The 27,376-nt window shown below is 37.4% G+C and overlaps 1 protein-coding gene across 5 annotated transcripts in view; it reads right to left on the bottom strand.

Annotated features, from left to right (window-relative positions):
• The window catches only part of LOC121327468 (propionyl-CoA carboxylase alpha chain, mitochondrial-like), a 182,898-nt gene that overhangs the window by 128,052 nt on the left and 27,470 nt on the right, over positions 1-27,376 (bottom strand). For all 5 annotated transcript variants that reach the window (XR_005951575.1, XM_041271533.1, XM_041271535.1 and 2 more), the window contains exons 7-14: positions 24,320-24,451; positions 21,972-22,008; positions 21,162-21,240; positions 16,554-16,656; positions 14,094-14,188; positions 12,625-12,775; positions 4,261-4,404; positions 3,685-3,759 (exon numbers count right to left, since the gene is read on the bottom strand). Coding sequence is in view for 4 of the 5 variants with exons in the window: in XM_041271533.1 (XP_041127467.1) it covers positions 3,685-3,759; positions 4,261-4,404; positions 12,625-12,775; positions 14,094-14,188; positions 16,554-16,656; positions 21,162-21,240; positions 21,972-22,008; positions 24,320-24,451 (816 nt within the window). In the remaining variant the exon portion in view is untranslated. The remainder of the gene's footprint in view (positions 1-3,684; positions 3,760-4,260; positions 4,405-12,624; positions 12,776-14,093; positions 14,189-16,553; positions 16,657-21,161; positions 21,241-21,971; positions 22,009-24,319; positions 24,452-27,376) is intronic.

Here is a 27,376-nt window from a genome sequence, read left to right as displayed (position 1 = left end):
AGTGGGTCTACATACAGTAATTAACAGACACAACAGATGTAACCACTCAAAAACTTTACACATTTACAACAAAGGTTTAGGGTATCAGAATGACAGTGCAGGATTTTTGGCATGTTACTATACATGTTTAGAAACATTAAGAAATAGTAGGCATATCTGAAAACATTTCATTCATTGGTCATTATAGTATTAAGCAGTCACATTTCTTTAGACAAAGAGATTACAAAATGTCCTGTGAAACAGCAGGATGACCCATTCCAGATGTTAATTAACAAGTGGGTAGGGAAGCTGAGGTTATGCAAGAAGAGTCTTACTGCTATTGATCCCTGGTTAGAATTACAGTGGTGAGTCCCCTCTCCAACAGAGATGAAAGTGAACAAAAGGAATGTAGCATGAAAAGTAGCAACACTTGCCTTTCATCCTGGGGAGTGTGTAGCCCACACCTCTGCACTGCAAATGTCCTTGACAGATGCACCTTGGAATAAAGCCCACAAAGCTGCCATGCCCCTGGTGGAATGGACAGTGAGATTATCTGGAGGGGGCAAGTTGGCCAGCTCATAGGCAGTCCTGATTGTATGTGCTATCCGTCTGCATAGTCTCTGCTTAGATAGGGCTAGACCATGGGACTTTGCCCCAAAGCAGACAAAAAATTGTTTGGACTGCCTCCCACTCTTCGTGCTGTCAATGTAGTACGCCAGGGCATGCACTGGGCAGAGCGTATGGAGCTGCCACTCTCTGTCAGACTGAAAAGGAGGTGGAGGAAAGCCTCCAATTCCGCAGACTGGTTGACCTGGAATGCAGAGATCGTCTTCGGTCAGGATTGATACGGAGCGTAACCTTTGTCCTAGCCTATAAAAATTAAGCAGGCTTTTGCAATGAAGAATGGCTGCATCTCACTCACCCGCTTTGCAGAGGTGATAGCAAGCAAGAAAACTTCTTTGAGCGATAACAATTTCAGCTCAGGTGAATGCAGGGGCTCAAATGGAGTCTTCATGAGTGAATTAAGCACCACATTTAACCTCCAGCAAGGCACAATGTCCTTCATAGGCGGACAAAGCTGTTGAGCCCCTTTAAAAATTGCCCCACCAGGAAATGAGCTCCTGGGAAGACAAAGTCAATTCTGACGTGGCAATTAAAATGGCTGCAATATAGACCTTTAATGTAGAGGGGGATTTACCCTTATCAAACAGGTCCTGCAAAAATTGCAGTATAACTGTCATGGGACAGGTCATGGGGTCAAACCCACAATGCAGACACCACGTCTGAAAAACACCCCACTGGTACCCATACTGGGAAAGCGTGGACGGTGCTCTGGCATTCTGCAGGGTGTCAAATGACAGCATGGACCTGGCCCCAGGCATGACGCAAAAAGCAAGCAATGCAGTGTACAGTATGCAAATGTACAGGTGCTGCCTCAATATGCTTATAAACTGCAACCAGGCAGGCCAAGACCTAAACAAGACTGGTTTGGTATCAGACTGGGGGCGTAAGCACTGGTCGGTAGAGGCGCAGAATCGGGATGGTATCGGTTCGGTGACCTTAGCACCGGGTTGTGCGGTATGGTACCGGTTCAGGGACATTAGCACTGGATCGGCAAGGTACCGGGTCGGCACTGGTGTATTACTGGTGCTGTAACCTTCGGATACCGTGGGTAGCAATGTACAGGGATGCCCACCTCTACAAGCCACTGGCAAAACCATACACTCAGTACTCACACAAGTCTGAGAGAAGCCTGCTTGTCAGAATGAACTAGCAGCACTCGTAATGGTGATGCTAAAGCTGTCACCAAAACAGCATGAAGATATTGTGGGAGTGATTGCAAACAACCACAGCCGAAGCATCTTGGTCCTGCAAATCCAGCAGCTGCTTGATCCTGAATCCAGCAGCTGCTGTCGCTACACCACATTGCAGACAGGCCTGTGCTTAGTCTCTATGAATACAGAAAAAAAAAACAGAATGAGAAAATATTTTCTCAGCAAAATACAGTAATTGTAACCATTGCATAAAACATACAAACCGTCAATTTTAGCCTAGCCAAAAAGAGGAATAAATAAGGTCATTCAAAATGATCTAGACAAGATTCAGAACTGGGCAGACACATGGCAAATTACATTTAATAGAGAAAAGTGTAAGGTACTGCACGCAGGAAATAAAAATGTGCATTATAAATATCACATGGGAGATACTGAAATTGAAGAAGGAATCTACAAAAAAGACCTAGGAGTTTTTGTTGACTCAGAAATGACTTCATCTAGACAATGTTGGGAAGCTATAAAAAAGGCCAACAAGATGCTCGAATATATTGTGAAAAGTGTTGAATTTAAATCAAGGGAAGGAATGTTAAAACTGTACAATGCATTACTAAGTCCTCATCTTGAATACTGTGATCAATTCTGGTCACCTCGCTACAAAAAGGATATTGCTGCTGTAGAAAGAGTGCAAAGAAGAGCGACCAGAATTATTCCGGGTTTAAAAGGCATGTCATATGCAGACAGGCTAAAAGAATTTAATCTATTCAGTCTTGAACAAAGATGACTACGCGGCGACCTGATTCAAGCATTCAAAATTCTAAAAGGTACTGACAATGTCGACCCAAGGGACTTTTTCGACCTGAAAAAAGAAACAAGGACCAGGGGTCACAAATGGAGATTAGACAAAAGGGCATTCAGAACAGAAAATAGGAGGCACTTTTTTACACAGAGAATCGTGGGGGTCTGGAATCAACTCCCCAGTAATGCTGTTGAAGCCGACACCCGGGATCCTTCAAGAAGCTGCTTGATGAGATTCTGGAATCAGTAAGTTACTATCAACCAAACGAGCAAGATAGGCCAAATGGCCTCCTCTCGTTTGTAAATGTTCTTATGTTCTTATAACTCCAGCTAGAGCTATTGCAGCCTGGAGGGAGAACAAAAAATCGTCCGACCTGTCGTTGTCATTGAGGTCTGTGACCTCAGTGTTTTTATGTCCTCGAGGCCAGGCCATGACTGCGTCACAGGCTCGTGGAGTGGCTTTGATATATCTTATTCAGGTTTCGGGTCTTTAGGAGGTAAATGCCCATGCGGTAATGGTTACATTTCGTACTTGAAAAGGGAACCACTGGGTACACAAAGTATTCACATACATACATACATACATACCTACATAAATACACAACATAATCAACAGATAGGACTGCACAATGTTGTTGTAAAAGTATTTTAAGGAAGGGAAAAAAAGTAAGAGAAACAATGGAGGAAAAAAAAAATATTTCTTCCAGACAATTTTCACCAAACCCCAAAAAAGTCTGAAATCAGCTAAAATCCTGAAAGCTTTAAATCCCTGTCAAAAGTCTTGTATTTCGTATTCCTTGCTGTAACATCACACTGGTGCCCATGACGGACATATTGAATTTCAATTCATCTTTTATTTAAATGGACATAAGAACAAGTGTGTAAAATCAAATACTAGAGAAAATCCAAATATATATTTCAGTTCTTTTTTCCATGCATTTTAAAACGCACTCAAGTTTTCTCATGCAGCAAAGATGTTGAACCTAGATATTGGGGTGAATTCGTTCACAGTATTGCTGAACTTGAAGGTTACTGTATTCCTGTCAATTTGTTCTATCATTTTGGCAGATATTGCCAGTAACACGAAAGTGCAATTCTGTTTGAGGATTACTACTTGAAATGAATGAGAGCTTACAGCAGGCAAACCGAGTGGTTCCTGGTACTGGGAGAGACGACCAATCGAAGGAAGGCCAAACGATTTGTAGGGATCCTGAAAGGAAGTTAAAACAAGGAGGAAACATTAACTTTTAAATAAAACACAGGAAACAAGGTTAAATGCTGCTTCTAGAAATTAAAGCTGTTGGCTGGCTATTTATTTTTACCCAATCATCATTGGTTAACAGGATTAATTACTCTTTCTTCTTTTCTCCCACCAAGCAGATGACCAATAAACCTACCGCTGCACTAAAGAGGCTTGGATGGCTCTCCTAATTAACATAACAAGTTAAAAACTGCTCACAGAGAAAGCAACTGCTAAAGCATACAGGATGTTGTGGGCAATTAAAAAGGGCAATTTAACTGAATAAAAAAGTCCAAGATGTTAAACATAAGCAAAACCATGGAGGGGAGGGCCCTGAAAATTATGTAATTATGCCATGGTTAATTTATTTCTGTGACATCTGAAATGAGACACACCTTGTCCCTCCACCTGGACTCCAATGCAGTACCATCCGAAAACACATGTTTTTTTTTTTTTGTTTGTTTTTTTTACCTCAGCATAAACTCTGCTTTCAATGGCCCAACCATTAATAGGAATGTCAGCCTGTTTGTAGTGAAGTGAGTAACCCTTGGCAACGCGGATCATTTCTTGGACCAAGTCCAGGCCAGTAATGCATTCTGTGATGGGGTGTTCAACCTGCAAGGTTAAGAATATCATCAGTTAATTGGTAAACTAATAAAACACATGCACAACACTGAAGTACAAATTTTCCTATTAAAATGTATAAAGCTATTTTACGGTGAAACTACCACAGGTTTTATATTCCTTTGTAAATATATGTATCGTGTTATTCGAAATAGGTTTATTATCCTTCAAGTTCAGTAACACTTACTTTTAAAACATAGTCATTCACAGAAAAGGAAAAAAAAACAGAAACATAGTATTTCAAATCACTGGCAGAAGCACATTATCACTGTCTGGGGGAAGCAAGCCATTTCCACCAAACCAGTTTAGACTAAATCTTACCCATTCGCCTGCTTTCACTAAACTGTCCTGACAAGCAACTAGATTAGCGTAATCTTACATCAGTGCAGAGTAGCAGAAATGAGCAGATGGATCCTACCGCTTTCCCCCCCAGACCTATCGGTGTAGTGCTTAGCATGCACAATAGCTGGGCTGCGCCCGTGCAATCAGTGTACCATCAGCAAATTGCCGCTAACAGCTTTGCATGATGCTGTTAAGGGAATACCCTGGTCTGTCTCCATTTTCAATTTATCCGGGGTCTCTAATCACAAATAGGTACATCGTAATGTATAATTAAAAGGTTTATTTGTCAAAAATATGTAAGAGAAAACTAATGTACTTATACAATGAAATAAACAACCCAGCAATAATATTGGAAAAAACTTGGAAATTATTATTTTTCCCCAGAAATAAATAGCCCTCAATCAAAGGCATGTGAATTAAATGTAAATTTCTAACACTTGTCACTTGCTAGGCAAAACTGAGCTTGTCTTTTTAGTTTCTCCAGTAAACATCCCTAACTTTGCTAAACTGAACAGATGGTACCGCTAATTAGCTCAGTTCGTGTTGTAAGTTTGTTTAGAAAGAGAAAAAGGTTTTCAGACATCTTGACACTTTTTATTAACATATCACAAAAAAAATCTTTAGATATGCACACAGCTATCACTTTCCTTATTAGTATCCATTTTTCAAATTTCATAAATAATATATTCATGCATGTATATGTCAATCAGAATTCCACTGCAGGCCTTCCTAGCAGTAATTTAGACCATCTCTTGCTAGAACTGCTTGACTTGTTTGGTTGTGGAGTCTACAAGACCCTTTAAGGTCGTCTAAAGGGTCTTTTAAAAAGGTTTAAAATATCAGAGAACTTTCTTCTCATAATAAATCAAATAGTGTTGTTTTATAAGATGGGCTGACCACATCTGGCTAAAACTGGATCGAGTTCCACCAATACTGTGCAGATGCAATTCTGCGTGAGGAGCATCAGAACTCAGTTTGGGTGAGGAGTAACTGTGATTTGTATTAACCAAGCTTTCCGACAGTTTGAACAAAAGAAGAAAAAAAGTGGGAAATTTAAAACCAAACAGCTCCACACAAATGTATTTTTTATTTTTGGTTTTACAGCACCTGTATTTTATGTTCAAGACCATTTATTTGCCCAGGTAATTCTTTATCTATGTATTTATTTTTACAAATTTTGACCAAATAATTAGCTCAATCATGTGACAAATCTATGACTTCACATTTTGAAGATACTTTTATGTAAATATGTTTTCAGCCACAGTACTGCAGATAACGTGCTGGCAGAAGACATTGACATTTTGTGAATAATTTGTAAATAATTAGGAAATTTCTCCTTTTTACCTACACTGTCAAAATTGATAACTGTGTTGACAAAATCAATATGGGTGTCTAAATATAGGTCAATAAACCAGGACCTAAAGCAGGTGGTTTTTTACCAGGGTCAAGAGTATTTTAAATGGGGATCACATAGTATTAGTAATTGGCACAGGTGCAACTAATTAGTGTAAGTAATGGTAGTGATATGTTACAAATTTAAAAAAGTAATCCAGATATTCTATATGCTTTTATTTGGGCTTTCACGATGAAATACAATGCACAGTGGAGTACACTGAAACACCACCAGAACAGCAACACAATGCTACACAAAAAAAAAAAAAAAAAAAAAAAAAAAATCTTTCAAAGTGTGGTGGAACATTAGGAGAATAACTGACTCAAGGGGTTCTTCTGATCTCCATAAAATCCTCATACATGCCGGCTTTTTCATTTTTGACTTGCCTTAATACCGCATATACACAGTTGGTCCAAATACATTTTATTGATCAACAAAACCAGCCAATCAATACTTTGCACCAACAAAAGTGACCTGTCCTGTACCTGTAACTGCCGGGTCAACCAAATCAGAGCCTGTCTGCTCAACAAGAGCTCAGCATCTTTCAACAACAACAAACCAGGACACTTACACTTCAGTAATATTGCTCCGGTATTTGGCACTGTCCAGATATATTATAAGCAGCTCTCACAAGCAAAAAAGTTATTTGCTTATAAAAGTTATTTAGATTTTTTTTCTCTAATTATGTATGTGATCCTTTATGAAAATTCTACTTTATTCTACTAAAGCTCCTCTCAGTGGAACATTACCCGGTGAATCATTACAAGTTCAAGGTAAATGAAAAAGTGATTTAAAAAAAATAAAATAAATAAATTTTAAGAAAATAAATGAGAAAAATAATTTTCTAATAGCGATACTGCCCTCTTACTGAAGGTCAATCTACCATGTGGTAGCTGACCTTGACTTTCGTTAGTGTCCTTGCCGTCAGCTCGGGACGCATAACTCCAGTCTCGGTCAACTACTACATGGTACAGGTCTTCATTGACAGGCATTATCACTTAAAGCATATGTGAAAATAATTCCAAAGTGAGTGTCACATTGGATCTGGCACTCCCGCGGTTTAGGGAGGCAAAACCAGCAGGGACTCTTTCTCCTCAATACAGCAGAAAGTTAAAAAGTGACATGACCGCAATATAGGAGCCATATTAGGTCAATGTCCTTGTGATTAACACATATTTATAACACCCTGCAAACATAAAGTCAGTACCTTAAATAGCCTTTGACAGTACAGTGGCAGCTTTGTTAATTATTTCAACAAAGGTTTCTTCTACAACATCAATAAATCTAGAGAATCAATAGAAGGCAATATTTCAAAGCATTTGGTCTTAATACCAACAAATAGCAGTCATTACATGTTGCTGTGGAGTTTCCATAATAATCAAAATATGAAGCTGGCATCTCAGATGGTTTATGAAATATTAGCAGTTGAAGAAGTGGCAGCTTTGCAGTTTTAATGTTTCAGCTCATTCCAAATTTTGTAAAACCCATGTTAAAAAATAGACACCAACTATGACACACCCCCAACAGACAATTTTAATAGTTACACTTGTTAAATGGAGCATCTGGCTAATTAAAAGAGGAACAAATGGCAGATGAGAGACCAAACAGTTGACTTAAAACAAGAACAAACACAATTCTTCAATGAATGGCACTGGGGTGGAGCTAAGTTTAAAGGGACCCTCCCCTGTGCGAACATGTAAAGCAAATGCGTGTCTCCTTTTCTGTTCGTGACAGCTACCTGCTTGAGTTTCATGTAAGGCTGCCACTCACATTAGGCCAGAAAACAATTAAAGCAAATTATTTTCTAAAGACAGATCCTATTAAAAGGTATCACCCAAAAACATGTGCATGTTCTGTCATGAGCTACAGTAAAATACTGTTTGAAGCTACCTCATTTATTAAATTACACAGGGCATATCCACCAAGACAAATATGATTACAAAGGACACCTTGTCGATAGGTGGCTTTGAGGTAGAAAAAGATCTAATAAAGTGAGCAATATCTATATTTTTAACCCTTTCACACTCTATAACGTGTTAGCAACTGGTACTAACTGCTAAATGAATCATGGCTACAAGGGAGCATGTTCCCAATTATCACATCTAACCATCTTGTTTAACAAAACTAAGAGCGCGCTTGATTAACATTCATGGTTTCAGGGGGCTCATTGCACACTTCCAGCATGTAGCGGCAAAATAAATTCTGAAATGTTGTCAAAATACAGGTTTGCAGTTTCTTTACAACCACTTACTGCAGAACTCCTTGTGGCTGAGAAAACACACAGGGTAAACCTGTCTTCAAGCAATTCCCAAGTCCATAGGAGAAGGAAGTACTCTTTTCTACCTTTAATTCCAAACAGGATACAACCACCACAGTTTCAAATAAGGGCACTGTCTACAGTTTTTTTTTTTTTTTTTTTTTTTTTTTTTTTTTCAACTTATGGTTGTCAGTTTGGAACCTAAAACCTTATAAAGGGGCCTTTTAGGTGTTTTTTTTTTTTTGTTAACAGAACCCTGTCCGAGAAAAAGGCTTCTTGTTATTTTGTTACTCAAAATTCTGCCTCAACAACTTTGTTAATTGTATGCTGGTCGTTGCGTAATCTGCACTGCCACTGTCATTCATGCTTTGCAAATTACACAAGAATATTAAACAACTTAACAAGTAGATAGTAGCATACACCTATTGATCAGGCTGTAAAAAATAAATAAATAAATAAATAAATAGATAAATAAATAAATAAGTGATATCCAAACAGATATACTTCCCACTGGGTAATAGCACACAGAGCAGAAAAACATTATAATAAAGAAAAATTTATATACAACTTATTTTTACAGACTGCATGCAATACAGCAACAGTAATTATTTTCTATATAACACACACCCAGTGTATAACATGCACCCCTTGTGCTGAATTAGCTTGGATTACATCTTTTGTATAATGCACTTCTTGTTAAGCCCTGGACACACTGCCCGATACAATCAATAGCGATCAATAGGGCAGTGTGTTATGCTTTGCGATGAAATTCTGCAGGATTAGGCGATCGATTTCAGATCGGCTCGCAAAGTTTAAATGTGTTTTATATTTTGCGATGCGATTCCCTCTCATTGGCTAGTGTGTACATAACCACTCGCAAGTCTCAATGTCAGCAAACAATGAGTTAACTCAATGTGTGATTGTGTAGAAATAGTTTTTTGCAAGAACTGTGTAACTGAATTTTGGGAGTTGTTTGTGGACCACCTGGAGTTTACTCACAGACCACAGGTTGGGAACCACTGGGCTAGTGTGTTATACCAACTCGCAAATCTCAGTCAGCAACCAATGAGTTCACCACGTTCAGTGATATGACTGGAGACAGACACAGACACACAGACATTCAGACACACACACACAGTATTCCATCGGTTTGTATGTAATGTCCATGCCGATATCTTTTGAAAACAAGGCCCGTCCACCCAAAAGCATTGTAATTTTTAACTATTAGACAAAATATTTACAGAATACTTAAGAATTGCTGCTACAATCATGATTCATTTATTATTATTATTATTAAAATTATACCAAACCACATTTTTATTTAGCATGAAGGGAAGACATAATTCATGTTTTCATTAAGCATTTGGGCGACACAGTACATGTTCTCTTCACTGTAAATAAAAATGTGATTTGGTATAATTTAATTATAACTCCTAATAACAAATCAATCATGGTTGTAGCAGCAGTTTTGAAATATTCTGTAAATATTTCATCTGTAGTTAAAAAGCACAATGAAAAGTACATTGTATACAAACCAATGGAATACCTTGTGTGTGTGTATGTGTGTGTATTTGTATATATATTATTATTATTAGAGAGCGAGAGAGAATATATGTATGTCTCCAGTCATATGTGGTTCTCATGATCACGTTGGCTTCTAGCCAAAATTGTTTATAGTACTGCCACAGACTTATGTTTTTGCCTATTGTCATTGACTTGCCCTATTGTCACTATACTTCATGCAACCAGGGCAGGTCAAACATCAGAAAAAAATTACAAATTGCTTCAGGCAGTGTGTTCCGGGCTTTAATGACCTTGCAGAACTCCATCAACTCCATCATACATTAAATAAGTACGTTAGGGCTAGGAGTTTGTCACGGAAAATTTGGACGTAAATCACGGAGCAGTCACGGTCAATACGTTCAAAATCACGGAGAAAATGACAGGAGGGAGAGTAAAGTCACGGGGATAAAAAAATAAAAAAACTGTCTAAATAAAGCATATTGTGCCGTTGGTGCGCACAGGTTCAGCAAAGAAGGGCGAGACAAGCGAATGAAATTTCAATTTGTTGTTTTTTATTTGCTCTGCAACGGTGACAACTAACTAACAGTAGCATTTACAAGCACTGAACTAAGCAGAGAACAGAGACACAAACAGGGGAAAGGGTAAGAGATGGCAAGCGTAACACAATTGGGGCGAGAAATACACACACAAGGATAACAAAAAGAGGGTGTAGGGCTGACAAGAGACATGTACATTAAATTAAGTGCAATCGTACAACAATTAAAACACAAGTGGAACAATAATTTCAATTAAAAAGAGGAAACTGTTCAATGTATGTCCTGCAGCGAATGCTTGGAGTTATTATAGTACACACACACCCATACAAACACAGTGATTTTATGAACTGTTACCATAACTTTCAAGAAGTATTTAATCGAAGAGCTTAGTTTGAGTCAGAATTTTTTTTTCTTCTCCAAAAAAATCTAAAAATTAAAAAAGGACAGCAAGTACGGTGTTGGAGCTAGTTCAAAATTATGTAATTATTTATTCGAATTAATAAACGATATACATTTTTTTTAAATGTGAAATTTAATGTTAATGAGAATCACTTTCTAATAAAATCACATACATATTGAACACAATTTACTAGCATCTCTGCAAGTCATGCACATCAGCAAAAATCACGGACACTAGCAAAAGTCAGGGAATCCGTGACCCCCGCAACCACTGTGACTAAATTCCAGCCCTACCAATGATACCGAGCACCTTCTACACAATGCTCAACCTGTGTACAGCACACAGATGGTCCCCAAATACTGTAAAAGATGCACATTACAGTACACAGTCACAATATCTGATGTCAGAGTCTGCACTGTGATGCAAACATTCAGCATCACAGCGTAACAAGCCTGCTTGTCCCAGACAGGTTATTATGAAACGATTTGTAATCTTTCATGCAACTGTCAAAATATACACTTATCTGATCAGCCACAGATTGGTGCAGTTCTGAAGCTCTGTGCAATACCTCATTAAACTTTTCACATTTTCATGATCACTCACAGAAAATTACAGAAACCAAAAAAGGAATTAGCTGGGCACATTTACAATGTGCAACAGAAGGTCATGAGCTTGGGTCTTAACTCTGACTGTTGGGCTGGGATATAAAAGTCAGCCTAAAGGCATGGCAAGTTTCCAGAGATTAAATGAACACATTTATGTGTGTGTGTGTGTGTGTGGGTAGGGGGGGGGGGGGGGGGGGGGGGGGGTGTACAGGGGGTCCTTAATCTTAACTCTATCTCCCAAAAACAATTCTGTCTCCTCTGCAGATGAGTCAAGGGGGGGTTCAAATTCAAATATAAATGTATACACTATATAGGTGGGTCCCTGGATAAATAATGTTCAAATATGACACTGCTCCTTTTTCCAAAAAATTGATCATTCACATATGTCCTTTTATCTTGCCAGACCACCCATAGAAATGTTGTTGTAATCCAAAACATTTTTAGGACAAATATGCTACAACTTGTTTTCCCTGAAACAGATTTGAATGCAGATCCCACTGGCAAAAGGCAAGTGCCCATTAACAGGAGACACATATTTCACTTGTTCAGTCGCAGTAGGAAAATAACTTGAAACCGTGTAACTAATTTGAAATATTGCTGGCTATGGGAGAGTAATGACACCCCATTTCTCCAATTTTTAAGTTCAACAAAAGGATATCATTTACAAAACAGCACAGTCGATATCCAAGGGGAAAACGACTGCCAAATCTTTATACTTGCTTTTAAATAACCCGAAGAGTTATTTTATAAATAGGTGTTACTAATCTTTGCTATGAAAACATTCCTTGTAATCCGTGAAGCTTACTTTATCATGAGTTAAGGTAAAAAGAAGCAAAGCTGTTTTACAAATATTTTGAAAACAGTTCATGTTTTTACTGCTGACATAAAGATAAATTTGACTTGTGTCGCCAATGTGGCTCAGCATGTGATCCTCTCTGCGAAAACTAAAGAGGAAATTTTGGTTGCCAAGTGGGAAAAATATCAAAGGTTTGCGGCTTGCCACATACTGAGGACAGCCCTCTGACACACTTAACCGTGCCCTCACACAAAGTCTTTGGGTCACAGTGGCAAAGGGGAGAACGTGCAACACTCACAACAACACTCTTCTGTTTAAATCCCCTGGCAGCCCCTCAATAGAAGAGCTCATTCACTACCTGAAGGCGAGTGTTCATTTCCAAGAAGTAGAAATTCCTTGTCGAGTCCACCAGGAATTCCACTGTTCCAGCCGACGAGTACTGCACTGCTTTAGCCAGGGATACTGCCTGCTCACCCATTGCTCGGCGAGTCTCTGGATCGAGAAAGGTACTGCAACAGCAAAGCGCTGGTTTAATTTAGTAAAATGCAACAAAACAAAGACAGCATACTCTTTGTATTGTTTAGTCAGCTTACACAGTGGGTACAACAAGTATGTGTACACCCTTGCTGGGTTGTGGTGTTTACTTTAGGGCTTGAACACTGCCTGCTTTACCCCAGTACTCAGATCACCTGCTTACTAAATATCTTGAATTGATAATTGACTGGTGGCTGAATATATGCCATATCTCAACCCCAGTTCATCGTTATTCACAGAAAACGAATAACATTTGGGGCACCACTGCTCCTTTGAGACAGCTTGTTCATTCAAAATCATATGCATATATTCAAATAACTGTCCCTAATAATTACATTTGTTTGAAGAACCAGTTTAAGACTGGTTCTCTTGACTGATGTCTCTGCAAAGCAAAAGACTGACAGATGCTAGAGCTAAGGAATTATGTGATTACTGTAGAATCCTTGAGGTACCTTGAGTCCGATGGTATCACTGTACTGTACTGCAGTATCACTGGTATATGTATAATGGTACAAGACAATTATTTAATTTCCAGTCTTAAGGTGCCAAAAAAGACAAAAGTAAAAATAAATAAATAAATAAAAACTTTTGAAGCTTTTTTTTTTTTTTTTCCCTTGTACAATGTGCAAAGGCACCTAGATAGATTAAGGAAACCCAAGGTGAAGAGTTTACTAACCCACTACTTTTTCCCCCACTGGAAAAGCATATTGTTTAGGATTTTCTTTTCCTGTTTTTGAGGAACTGGGCCGTTGGAGAAAAGGTTTAGTCAGCCCACAAGCCATCTGACATCGGACAACCATAAGAGGCAACCAGAAGCCAATATGCTCCCTGGGCAGATAACAAATAAAGATACTAACAAACAGACAGAAAAAATTTTACTTCTGGGAGGAATTTAAGCAGGAAAGAGCACCACAGAACACTTGTCTTACTTCACTTTGATTGATTACAGTTAAGAAAGCACATCGGCACAATATAATGATAACACTATTCGCAGATGACAGCTTGGTAAGTGAAAGTATTCCGTTGCCATTTCAGGAACCCTGGAGAGAGTCTTAATAAACACACTGGTCAATGCAGCCGCTGCGTTGACGGACAAGCCGGTTACACCCACACCCACTGTCGTGCCCTTTGTGAAGTCACCTACCATCTCCATGACTACCGCTGATTAATTGCACTGCTCACATATTTACTGACCTTGTCTATTTTCTTGGCCAGTCAGTGTAGCCCTGATTTGAAACAGAAAATGTATTACTCAGCATTAAACACTGATTAAATGCAGTATGATTCGGGTACCTTGGTGCTTCTTCCACCACCTTTTGGTTTCTTCTTTGAATAGAGCACTCTCTCTCGTTCAGCCAAAGCGCATTGCCGTGTTTGTCCGCAAGAACCTGCAAAGACAGGATGAAATGAAACTTTTAAATAAATCTCCATGTTTCTATGAGTGCATTGCCATTCATTCTGCTCATCTCAGCTTATTGAAGAATATTTCAAAAACGAGTATTAGTTGAGTATTTCGTAAACTTTTCTCTGCTCAGTATCTGTTAAGTTATCTGTAAGTTTGCGGCTCAGTAGACAACATTCCATTTTGCAGATCCTAGGTTTGAATCAAGCCTATGATGTATTCATAATCTCCCCCAGGGTGCTGTGTGAGCAGTTTTCACTGGTGTCCCAGTTTGTTGATTTGTTGCTTTGTTAAGCAAAAGCTGGTTTTGTCTGCACTGGCCCAAAAGGAGAAGGTTAATTCCACCTTCCTTATGTTTCAGTAGGCGCGTTTACACTGCCATTTCTGAACCGGATCAAATGCATCAGTAGCATTTGATCCTGCTCAGAAATGGCAGTGTAAACACCTGGCGATCGAATCAAATGTACCTCTCTGGGAGATGGTAAAGATCAAGATCAAACGTATCTCACGGGGAGATGGTATAGATCGGGACCAAATGTAGCTCTCTCAGGGAGATGGTAAAGATCAGAATCAAATGCATCGGTAGCATTTGATCCTGCCAGTGTAGACGCTCGACTAGCTCAAGTTCTGGCGTACACTGCGGTGCAGTGACGTCCTTTGTTTTGAAGACGGGCACCAGCCTGAAACATTCCCTACAGTGCATCAGAGAAGCAGGTAAGAGAATACATCTCCCATGTTGTAAACGGCTTGTTCCTTTTTGTTCACAAACAAATTAATTGTGTTTTTTATTTTTATCACAACGACACAATTTTTGTTGCATCCTTCAGCGGGATTGACAAAGAATGTAATAACATGAAGCTCGGCTTACTCTCTAAGTGCACATTCGAAGCCCTCAGACTGCTTGAAAGCTGATCCGGCTCAAATGGCTGTGTAAACACAACACCACTGATCATGATCAAATGTACCGATGCATCTGATCTGGATCAGAAATGGTAGTGTAAACGCGCCCAGTATAACTACATAGAGCCTCTTTGAAAACCTGAATGCATGCTGAAAGAGCTTGTTTGTTTAACTAACTTGATTGGTGGAAATGCTTTACTCCCTGATTTTACTGCCTGTCAGCACTTAACTGAAAAAAATAAATAGAAAAAGACCCCCCACTCCTATTGCCTAAGAGAAAGTGTAGCGATCAAACAATAGTTTGGTCCCTAGCTAAGAGCACCCGAGGACATTATAAGATTTTTATATATATATATATATATATATATATATATATATATATATATATATATATATATATATATATATATATATATATATAGTACACATATGTATTCAGTGTGTATTTTGCCATAAAATTCAAGCTCAGCAATTAACTCAATATGTCAGGCAAGTGAAGTAACCCCTCTGAACCCAAGTCTTATCCAGCTGTAAAAAACAGTTAGAAAGTTGAACTGAAAAAAGGACTGTTTCCTATTCATACCATGGTCTCTGTTACTTCTCCAGAGAGGTCTGTGCCATGATGTAAAGGTTCGTGCCTCCAGCAGCTCGACTTTCAGATGTTGTGTCATCAGGTCAGGTTACAGCCATGACCCTAGCAGGTCCCCTACACAGAGTCTCATGCCAAATAGACCACATTTAAGGTCTGCTTTCTTCATCTTTCTTTTTATCGGCTTTATTAACATTCCTAACCAACAGATTTTTGAAAATACAATTTTAAAAGGTCTGTAGCTCAAATCTGAAGATGCCTCTATGGAGTAATTGTGAATATCGATTATAAATTGTGTTATAAATAAATCTCTGACTGCTTTGGAAGTGGGTAACAAACCGTACTGTAGAAATACATATTAAAAGACACAAATAAACACACTATACTTGCATATAGTCCAATTCATTTATTACACAACTTTGTAGTTTTTGCATGGGCTTCAGATCAGAAAACAGTGGTGTTCCTCCTTTGGACAGGGAATGTATTTATCCTTGCCCTTACCGGGAAGAAATTGCTCATGGTGTTAGTAGTCTTGAAAGCAAAGATTGTTTTCGTAATAATGTGAAGCTGTCTCAAACCGTGTCCATCGAAGAGGAATCATACCTGCTCCAGAGCAAGTCAAGTACTCTTGGAATAAAATGTGAACTACTTGTTTCGCCATTGTGACAAACACGAAGTCTAACGAAAACATATGGGGGTGGTGAATCTAACAAACAATTTGCTTTAGCATGGTCTCAGAAGTGTAAAATGTTATATCGCAGATACAGACATACTTTAGTTAGACACAATACTAGTACAGGAGACCAAATATGTCATATGACATAAGACAGCACTTTGGATTATTTGCTTTAAAAGAACTTACTTGAATTTCTATGTGCCTTGGGTTATCAATAAACTTCTCAATCAAAAGCCGATCATCACCAAAACTTGACGCAGCTTCTTGCGAAGAAAAGCGAAACCCTTCCCTGCAAGTCAAATTAACAGAAAAGCATAAAGAGGCTTGCATAGCTTAACATACTCACGCACACACTGCAAGATGCCACAAGTGCCCACACACAGAATTTATAAAGTATTGATCGCTCGCTGATCAATACGGATCACACAGTGTCGTTCTTACGGTTCGTGTCAATAAAATTTCAATCGGAGTAGAAAGAAATTCAGGGGCTAATTCACTAGCTTCTCATGCCTTTCACCTCTGCAGGTCTGGATACAAATCCAGCGCAGTTCTTAAGTGGAATGTGTTTGATGGTCTCAACCTAGCCCCCAGTGTACATCAGTCCACATCACAAAACCACTACATGATTTGAAACAACTGTCAGTCTATGTTTGACAGGCTGAGCCCAGCTGTGATTCCCTTTACCCTGCAAGTGGATGAGTAAGATAAAATCGCTCTTAAATATGAGAATACGAGTTTGCATTTTTACACACTCAAGCATACGCTAATGAAAAATCAAGACTGGACATTCCACTTTCAAAAATCAATTTGGTTAATTATCTGATCCATGCATCACTGCAGTCCTGTATATAATAAACTCCAAAACAGGCTCTGTGATTACAATCACAAGAGGAAGATTCATAAAGGGAGCTTCTGAAGTTATTGCTATCCATGAATTCACTGTCAACTCTCTTCATGTCTTTCAACTTAATTTTAAATCTTTCATTTTTCTGGTTACTTAGCAACACAACACTATAACTGTATGCCAGAGAAGCAGGAATGACAAACAAAGATGATGAGTCAGGTGGCTTCACTCGTTATTACATTTTGGTTAACAATCACTTTACCATCATAAAATCTGATTTACTATTAAATTTACATATTAAAAGAGGCTCATCATATGTGGCTTTCTTTGATGTTCAGACACCAGTGTATTTAGATGTTGCCACTCCTCAGATACAAAGACTGTCATACAAAAGAAAAGAAATCAGTATAACTGAATATAATCAATAAAATATAAGGGAATCTGTATTCTGCAAATAACTTAAAAGTGTATAATACTATTACTGATAACCACAACTGTATGATGTTTTATCTGATGAGGCAGCAAAACAGGTGCTCCGTTTACTGGCAATGTGCTGTTGCTGTATTTATCTTCATGGAAGAGATTGCAGTTGCTAATGGACAGCCCAAGTTCAGTGTGATGCCACACACTACAGATGATTACAACAAGACAAGGAGCTACCCTATACAGTATCCATCACCACAAGAAACCTTGGGCAAGTCATTTGTCTGATACTGATGAATCAGCAATGTTTGCTCCTTGTGCTCACAATGAAAGCTCTCCTGTGGTGCTGAACTTGTTTTCAGAGTTACATGAACAATGTGTGTCACACAACAATGAAGTGGGAACACACTGTAAAGAGCTTCGTCACACACAACACGTCACACACACACAAGGATTATGTTAAAGAACAGTTTGTTTACAACACCAGATTTAACAAGTTTTTGTTCTCTGAAAGGGGAAGAAAAAAATAAAATTAAAAAAAAAGTTTCAGTATCAGTAAGCAAGTAAAAACAAACTAAACATTAACATACACTTTACATTCCCTGAGAAGCATGCGTGTCTCCATGCCAAGAGTGCCAAAGAAGGACCCACTGAAAGACTCACTGAGGTACATTATTTTCATTAGTATAATTTCTCTTGATTTTACAGTTAATGCATCACAGAAACACATGGTTTGGATTTGATATGTTTTATCAATTTGCATTACATTTTTCCAAGTATTATTATTATTATTATTACTACTACTACTTAATAAAACTTGCTAAATAAGAAGACAATACATTTCTGGCCACAACTGTATAAGGAATATAACAAAAAAAATTGTTAAAAAAGAGATGTATGTGAACACTCAAAATAAAATAAAAAATAAAAAATTTAAAATCATGTGAATCATTTTTTTGGTTTTATTTAATAAAGATTGTTCATAAAGAGTGTCCATTATAAACATGAAAATAAAATGTCCTGATAGTGGCATTTGTTAACTTGATCAGGTGCCGTGTTTGCAAGTGTTACTACAGTCAATAGGGCATGCATGTTAAAATTAGGCTCCCTAATTGAATCTACTTGTACTACAGATTGTGACAGAACCTCCAAATTTAAGTGCTTAGCTGGCTGAAATATAATCACACTCCTTCTTCTAGAGGTGTTAATTCTCTATGCAAAAGGAATGTCTTACTAAAATACCCTATTCTTGTACACTGTTGGAAATACAATTTAAAGCCTTTACATTTTGACAGATAAAATAACCAAAAACAATTGTAGGAATTAAAAACTTTAAATGAACTGAACATTACTTATTATTTTAATATATGTAAAAGTCAAAGTCACATGACTATATAGCCTTTGTCAAGAATATAAACGCCGCATTACACTTCCACCATATTTCAGATACAAGCAATAAATATAGCAATATGAATATGCAGAGCAGCTAAATTCAGACTTGACTAGTAGCTGCTAAAATGCAAAAGTTAGTAGCTGCTCATGCAAATGGTGTTGCCCCCTTTGAACTGTGATTACAGAAGGAAGTGAGTGGGTGTTCTTAAGAGGAGGATCTATTAGCTTAGTAATTTCAGTCCTGCAATAGTACTGAGAAACAGGCAGGCAGAGTGGGACCGTTTTGATCAAGCTCAACTTGAAATATTTGCATGACATGCTTTGATTAATTCTCTTGCAAAAATGTAAAGAACACAAAAGTGTGTACTGTCAGCAAAAATGACAACAAATAACCTAACTAAAGGCACTATCTAGGATGCACATCAGTCCTGACTGGAATAATCCTACAAATCAGACGTAGTGTGCTAACCAACCACCTAGCACTTGTTTTTAAACAGTGATTTTAAGTTAACAACACCTTTTGAACAGCTATTGTTAATCAGCTGCCACGTGAAATTCTCATCAGATAGTAAAATCGAAAGTATTGTGGGCATGTTAACTGATAAAAGGTGTCATTCTAGTGTCCAACCACAGACTCTCGGGGATTGCCAGTAAGTGATAAAGAGAAAGGGGTCAGCTTGTGGAGAGTTCCTCAACTGCATCATTTATAAATTGTCTTTATCTCATCACCACTCCAGGGGCTCCTGATGAGCCTCTTTAATTAGGTGCTGCTGTGGTCTGGTGTTTGTATTGACAGGTCTGCAATGGGAACTTGACCAGTAGTAGCATTCCCCTAGGTGAACACTGTCATAAAGAAAGCAAAAACAAAAATGTTCTTTTTCTTTTTCGGTGGTTAAGTTTCTTGAGAAAATCCAATTAGGCTATTTACAAGCATACCCGGTGCATATACGTTATCCATGCAGAGCAGAGATAACTAACTTAATTAAGGCTAGCCTCTTCTCTTAAACGGTTTTGAATTTTTAAATGAAAAAAATCTAGATGTGATTAGATAAGATTAGATAGCAAATGCAAATGGGAGCTCTTTATCTTTAAATTACACTGAATTGTTTTTCCTAATGTGGTGTCTTCACCACCCACTTTCTACGCCGTCTGCTTGGAAAGGGCCTAATGAAGGCAGAGGAAAGAAAAAAAAAAAGCTGGGAAAAGGGACCATCTGGGAGAGCTGGCTCTGCGTAAACAGAAACAAACAGGAGTGAAATGCATTCCAGTGACTTCACAAACATGTGAAGCAACGCTAGCTGTTTGGTCTAATGGCACCCTCTCCAAAGAGCGTAAACTAAAACAACATGCCTGCTGGGCTCTGTTTATGCCAGTCGTCTGCCTCTTACAGCCTCCAGGACCACCCCAACACTTCCCATCTTTCAGCCCCTTTGAACTTTTTTTGTTGGTAGAATGTAATTAATTATTATTTAAAAAAAAAAAAAAAAAAAAAAAAAGTGACAGCCATTGTTTCAGTAAGACTTCTCTACAAAAGTTCACGCAGCATAAGCAATAACTCAGCATCACAGTTTCTGTATGAATTTACTGCAGTTCAGAAAGGGAAAGATTGTTTAAAAGAAAAAAAAAAACATAGCTATTTAACGATATATAAAACCTAGATATATAAAAGGTAATTTTACCATTTTATAAATAAATAATAAATTAATGCCAATTGTCCATAAGCAGTGTGACATTTTTGTGTTATGCTCTGAAAAAACAGTTCCTCCTGTCTAAGGTATTAACATATCGGTTCTCCTGGTTTTACAGCAAAATTCTTGTCTTCGCAGATTGTTAGACCCAGCCTAATGTTTTAACCAGATATCTTTGTTACTGTTGTCAGTTTTTCTGCATATGGAACATTTAGAAATGATTACCGTATTTTATAAAAAGAAGAAATACTTGAATGCAAATCACTGGACATGTTATCCTTAAAAGAAATTAAGAAATAAAAATGCTTAAGTGTGATAATTGCTAAAACTATTCTGTTTCGCCGCCTCCCTATGTGATCTCTCTTCACTGTCAAGGAGCAGTGGTGGTGATGGAAGCTGGGTAAATGCAGTATTTTTTCATGACTTGATTTTTGGACAGGGTCTCACCTGGTCTCTTCATCATTGCAGGCTATCCTCATGCCTTTCCCACCACCACCTGCTGAGGCCTTGATCATGACGGGGTAGCCTATCAGTGGGGAACAATTAGACAGAAGTTCAGACTTTGATCATTTGGTCATGTGAACATGACAGCTGACCATATGTCCAATATAATACTGAAGACAATAACCAGTTATTAAAAATGCCATTCGAAAACACAGTTCCCAGAACAAGAAAAACAAGGAAATAGGAGCATGTGCATTTCACTAATACCTCAGCTCTAATCATTCGTCCTTTTTGCCTTTTTAGACATTGATGTTTAAATAAAGACAAATATGTACCAGTTTTATAGCACATTTGCATTACAAACTAGGTCACACAAAACAATTGCACAAATAGGAAAGCAAACAAACTGTAACACAAGGATAATTCTATACTTTGTATATCCATGCTTCACTTGGGTCTATTTTTTTTTTTTTTTTTACTCTACAGCCAGAAAAAAAAAAAAAAAAAAAAACAATCAGAAATGAATTAGATCATTGTTGGTATTCTGAAACACGTTCTATTTGTTTTGGGGCTGTTAGCTGGAGAACTGTCCAGCTACTGGAGAAATCAGAAAATGTTCGATTTTAAGTCTACTAGAGTTTCATGTTCTGTTTTTTTGCCAGTACAGAGGAGGTGTATAAATCACAGAAAACTTGAGCTGTTAAGACGTCAAATAATAAGTAATAGCAGTGCTGAAAAGGTAATTGGATTTACCCGACAAGGTCTCCACAAAGAAAGGTTATAGCACTGCCACAACTAAAACTGGGAACCTACCAATTTCCCTTGCAATTCTGACAGCTTCATCCACATCCTGTAAAAGCAGGAAATGAGAGTCAACATTAATCCCACCAGCCCTTGCACATTATCCTCAGGGTAGTCACATACTGCACTACTGTCTCCTTAGATTTATTTATACTTTGATTTTACAACCTTCTGACCCTTTTCATTCAAAGCAATGTAAAATTAATACCATCAGTGGCAAGGCAGACGATGTCATTATAATTGTACAATGACATTCAAAGAAAATTAGAAAAAAAATCAGCTGACTGGAATCCCAGGAAAAAACTCTTTCAGCATTTGACAGAAGCAAATTAATAGTAGGATTTGGGGATTTTTACAATCAATAATGGACCATAAATTAGGTCATTAAAGCTTGATCACTGCCAACTTGTTCCTGTATGTCTTGAAAGGTTTCTGGGCTGCTGTCCTGGTAACCGTCAGCAGGGGGAGTTCATTCTCTATTGTTTTAACTTTTTTAAATGTTTATCTGAAACACAAACAGCTGCTGGGATGAAAACAAACAAATCAAGTGAACAAGATGAAGCAGGACTTCTTTAAAGGGGATCCAACTGACTGTTTCAGTCCAATTGCATTCCGATGCAATTGGTCCGATTTTATTAGTGATTACAATATGAAACTAAAGAAATATGGAACAGTTTTTTTTTTTTTTTTGATTGGTACATATATTATACGTGAATGTGCATTCAAACTATGTTTGTGTGTCTAAACATATATGCATACATATAATGTATTACATTATATCTGGGAAGCTATAAATGTTTCTCAAAAAGAACCAATTTAACAGACTGCCTATTATATATCTTACAACACATTGTAAGTCGTTGTTGAGAGATTTATTTTTTAAAAAGCAGGGAAAAAGTTGGAAAGGATTATGGAAGGGAGTAATGTCTAGAAAGTGCCAGCTGGTAAGCGTGTCGAAAGCTACAGGGGCTGACTTACGAACATTAAAATGAAACCCGATAGGCTTTAAAATTTTCGTGACAATCCATTCTGAAAGCTGTGTGAGATCGAAAGACGATTTTCTTTTTTTTTTTTTTTTTCAAACAGAAGAAAATTCTAATAACTGGTTCAGGGGGATTCTTCAAGTACCTACTAATCATAACTAATAATAGAAAAACAAAAGCATCTTAAATAGGAGGTTTCAATACTCAGTTAAGACACTTAAAAAAAGAACCAGAAAAAAACGGAGGCTGTCAGGGGAAGTTGGCAGAAAATTTAATTTCCTTTCATTAACTTGTCTGCTCCACAAAACAGTGCTTGTTAAGTTCAAGTACTTCAGAAAGCAATATCAGTTTTGAGTCTTTTTTCTGAGGATAATAGCCACATCTGCTAATGAGATTTTCCCAATGGTAATGTGGTTCATACAGAAGACCTACATTGGTGAAGTTTATATTTTATTGTTTCATTTCAGCTAACATGGCTTTGCACCCTAGCCATGTTTTTTTTTTTTTTTTCTTCTTTTATTTGCTCTAAAGGATGTAAATGCATGGAAAGGGTAATTTAGGAATGTTAGTGGTTTCTACACATTGGCATTGCTGGTCCTTTGTTCCTGTCTGTGACAGATATGCGAGAATACTTCCCCTTAATAGCCACTCAGTCAGGAAGTGTTAAAGCTGCCAAATGCAGACAATTAGAGTCTCTTGAACAAAATATACAAGGAGTGATGACTGATAAAGCCCTGCTATTAATGTGAACTGGGAGACTTTTTTTTTCTTGCAAATCATACCTTATTTTAGAGGAATGGGTGGTTAAAATCAGCTTTCCCCATCCTTGATTGCTCACCTATTTAACACCATCCCTCCCCTGATTCCAGACCTCTTAGCAAAAGGAACTGACCATATAAAAAGGACAATACATTCCTTTCTGAGGCTATCAAAACAAATGCCTGTTGAGATGACAAACCCTGTGAAACACTAAAGGAATAATCTATTCATCTTTTTTTTTCTTAAATGACAATGATTTTTCCAGTTTTTTTTTATTTTTTATTCTCAATTAATGATCAAACAATTGCCATCTACAAAAAAAGTAAGTCGACATAGAACACAACCAAAGAAGGTATGAAGAAAGGTAAATAAGGAGAACTATTTAAGATTTAAAGTCAAAATATTACCTCATAGAAACATGGAGAAATATTTTAGTGAATCTGTGTATATGATAGTTAACATACAATAGCTGAACTAATGATTTAAGCTTTTTTTTTTTTTTTTTTAATTTGCACAAAAACACAGAATTTAATTTTGATGCTGAAAAACAAAACTATTTTATGTGAAGACCTAGCTGTTTAAGATCTATAAGACCCACATATCACAGTATCTTCTCACCTTGACTACCCCATCAAAGCCAGGGATGGTGTTGACCTTAGCATTCTTGGCTATTAATTTGCTCTCAATCTTGTCTCCCATGGCTTGAATAGCATGCGTGTCAGGTCCAATGAAGGTGACACCTTCTGCTGCCTGTGGAGATAATGAAGGTTTTAATTTTACAACAGAAACATATTAGATGGCAGCTGTGCATTCACACTTGCAAGAAAGCATCACAATAACTGTTTATAATACCCCATTCCCCCTTTTATACACACAGAGACAAAATTATATCATTGTCAGTATCCTTTTACTAGGTCAGTTTAGCAGTAGATTAAACACAGGCCTGCAAAAGGCAAGGTTTTCACCGATTTACATGTGGAACCAAAAATACACACACATTCTGCTGCCATTATGTTCTTCTTAGCAACATTACTCTTAACATTATAATTCTTATGAACAAGAATTCTCAGCAGCAATCAATTTAACATTGGGGAGGGTCTTTTTTGCCTCCCCGAGGGTAGGTCAGTGAAAGGGTACTATTAGATTTTCCCATTGGAACTTACACAACACTGAAAAGTCTGCATCTCAGACGGTTTAAGAGATATTAGCAGTATCTGCATCAGTGGGTTAACAAAACGTACAGGCCTCGCTAGGATGCTAAATGAAGCACATTATAACACTGTAGCCTGTGTAAACTTTCATTTCTCCTTTTAGATTTACTGTTTATAACAAATCAGCAAGGGTTAAACTGCAGAACGTGAAAGGCAGTTTCCTTCGTGCTGAACAGTTATACAGTATGCAATGTATTTGTTTGTATTTAAGTCACTAAACTTAAATAAGAAAAGTTCCCATGTGCACCTATGCCTTTACTTCAGCCCCTACCACTGAAACCAGCATCAGTTTTTACATCATAAAAGGAACTAATCCCTAAATCTTTTGTGCTTTCTTGCCCATACCTTCGGGCAATGCGGCACACAAAATGCATTTGCATCCTTAAACTGTACAAACTGTGAATAAGCCTTTTTAGCTGTAAATGTAATTACATCTACATTTCCAGAGGAGAACAGAAGGTTAAACAGCCTCCTCAGATTCATGGTAACATCTCTTCTTGCACCATCAACGGTACAATGAGGCAGGAATGCATGTGATCTAAAAGCCCATCTTATCTCTTCAAGACAGTGAAATTGGCAGTGGAAATGGATATAGCTGCTGATTACATGTAGATAAAAGGGACAAAACAGAAATGGTGGTCACTTACTTAACCCCTGAAACATTAATCCCAGCCTTCCCTTTCTAAGAGAAATCAGAAATCATTTGCAGTGTTGAATAGATCTGTATATATTGCAACACAGCCACTTCAAAGGAGAGCCGATTACAAATGCTAGCATTTGCAATGGTAAAGCAGTACTTGTGAGTAAGGTGCATTTATATAAATTAAAAATTAAATATATATATATATATATATATATATATATATATATATATATATATATATATATATATATATAAAATAGCAAAATGACTTATGCAATACAAAATCAGTGAAACAATTACCTTATTAAATTATATGATAATAACCAATAACATGACTGACTTATTTGTTTATTTATTTGTTTTTGCCCAGCTAAATTAACATTTTGCAACAATGGGCTACACTACAAAGACATCACTGAAAGCATTTACAATTACCAAATAATCAAATAAAAAAAGGAAATGTTTGACATACCTTATTTTATGCTGGTTACTTGCTTTCCATATAATTGATCAATTAAATTACTTAATTACAATTCTGACAAAAAACTGGCAACTACAAACTAAAACTTCTCTGTTTATTTGTCAAAGCTTATTAAAAATTACTGTCATTCAACTTATAAGTGCACATTAAAAAAAAAACAGCTTCTAGCTTCAAAAAAGACCAGTTTCATTACATCTTTGTATACCATTAATACCAAAAGCAATTCTAAGTGGTTTTACCGCCTAACCACATCGCTTTAGGATTCATAATTGGCTTCTTCCACTTCATGTTACACAGCAACAGTACACCACACTACCCACCAATTCCCTTTCATCTGTACAGAATTACATTAGTGCAGCTGTGTAGTTCACAGACTTAAACACAGATTGGGTTAAGTATGGTATGTACAATTAGATTGTAATAAACTTGTGTTGCAAGAGTATTGGAAAATATCTACAGAAACAAAAAATGGAACTCATTTATGCGTTTGTGTTCCTGCCTTCTGTTATAGGCAGTGACCACTAGTCTAGTCATTTTCAAAGGTTTTCATTGCTATTTCTACTGTAGTAGTTGTTGTAGTAGTAATAGTTGCCATAGTAACAATATTAGCAGTAAGAGCAGGATACCAGAGATGGCCTGTTATCATTTAAGCATTCTTGATACTTACTTTTACTTCTGTCTATCCATTCTTTCTATTGTTTTCACCTGAGCAAGCCTTTCTTCCTCTGGAGGCGGGCTAAAATCTGGCTTAGTTCACAAGTTAAATGAGTTTTGGGATTCAGACAGAAACCCTGAGAGTGTTGTCCCATCAGATTTTAGCCAACTAACAGAGTAAAGCAGGGAATAATCATATGTTCATAAAAATACAATACTATGCCACTTGTATACAAACATTATTTACAGTTCATAATTTTGTTCATTAACTAAAATTGTTTATTGGAGGTGAAATGCGCTACAATACAGCAATTCACATTTGTTGTTTTTCTAGTGCTGCTTGAAAAATATCTACTACACGTGTTAATAATAATAATATCTTTATTTATATATAGAGGCTTTCATAGTGCACCACCATCACAAAGTGCTTTACAGAGGTAGGATGTGAACTGTGCATTATATGCAGAGTCACTTACAGTAGGACATTGGATTGAACATCTCATCCACAGGATAGAACAAAAGAAGGTTAAGTGACTTGCTCAGGGTCACACAGTGAGTGTCAGTCAGTGGCAGAGGTGGGATCTGAACCAATGACCTTCTGGTTACAAGCCCTGGACTTTAACCACGGGACCAAACTGCCTCCTCCTAAATATTTAAATCATTTTTTGGGGAGAAACAAATGGTGA

This window comes from Polyodon spathula, chromosome 15 (assembly GCF_017654505.1).
Source record: "Polyodon spathula isolate WHYD16114869_AA chromosome 15, ASM1765450v1, whole genome shotgun sequence".
NCBI classification, from domain to species: Eukaryota; Metazoa; Chordata; class Actinopteri; order Acipenseriformes; family Polyodontidae; genus Polyodon; species Polyodon spathula.
Note: the sequence above shows the minus strand (reverse complement) of the source record. Positions and strands in the feature narration are given on the sequence as shown.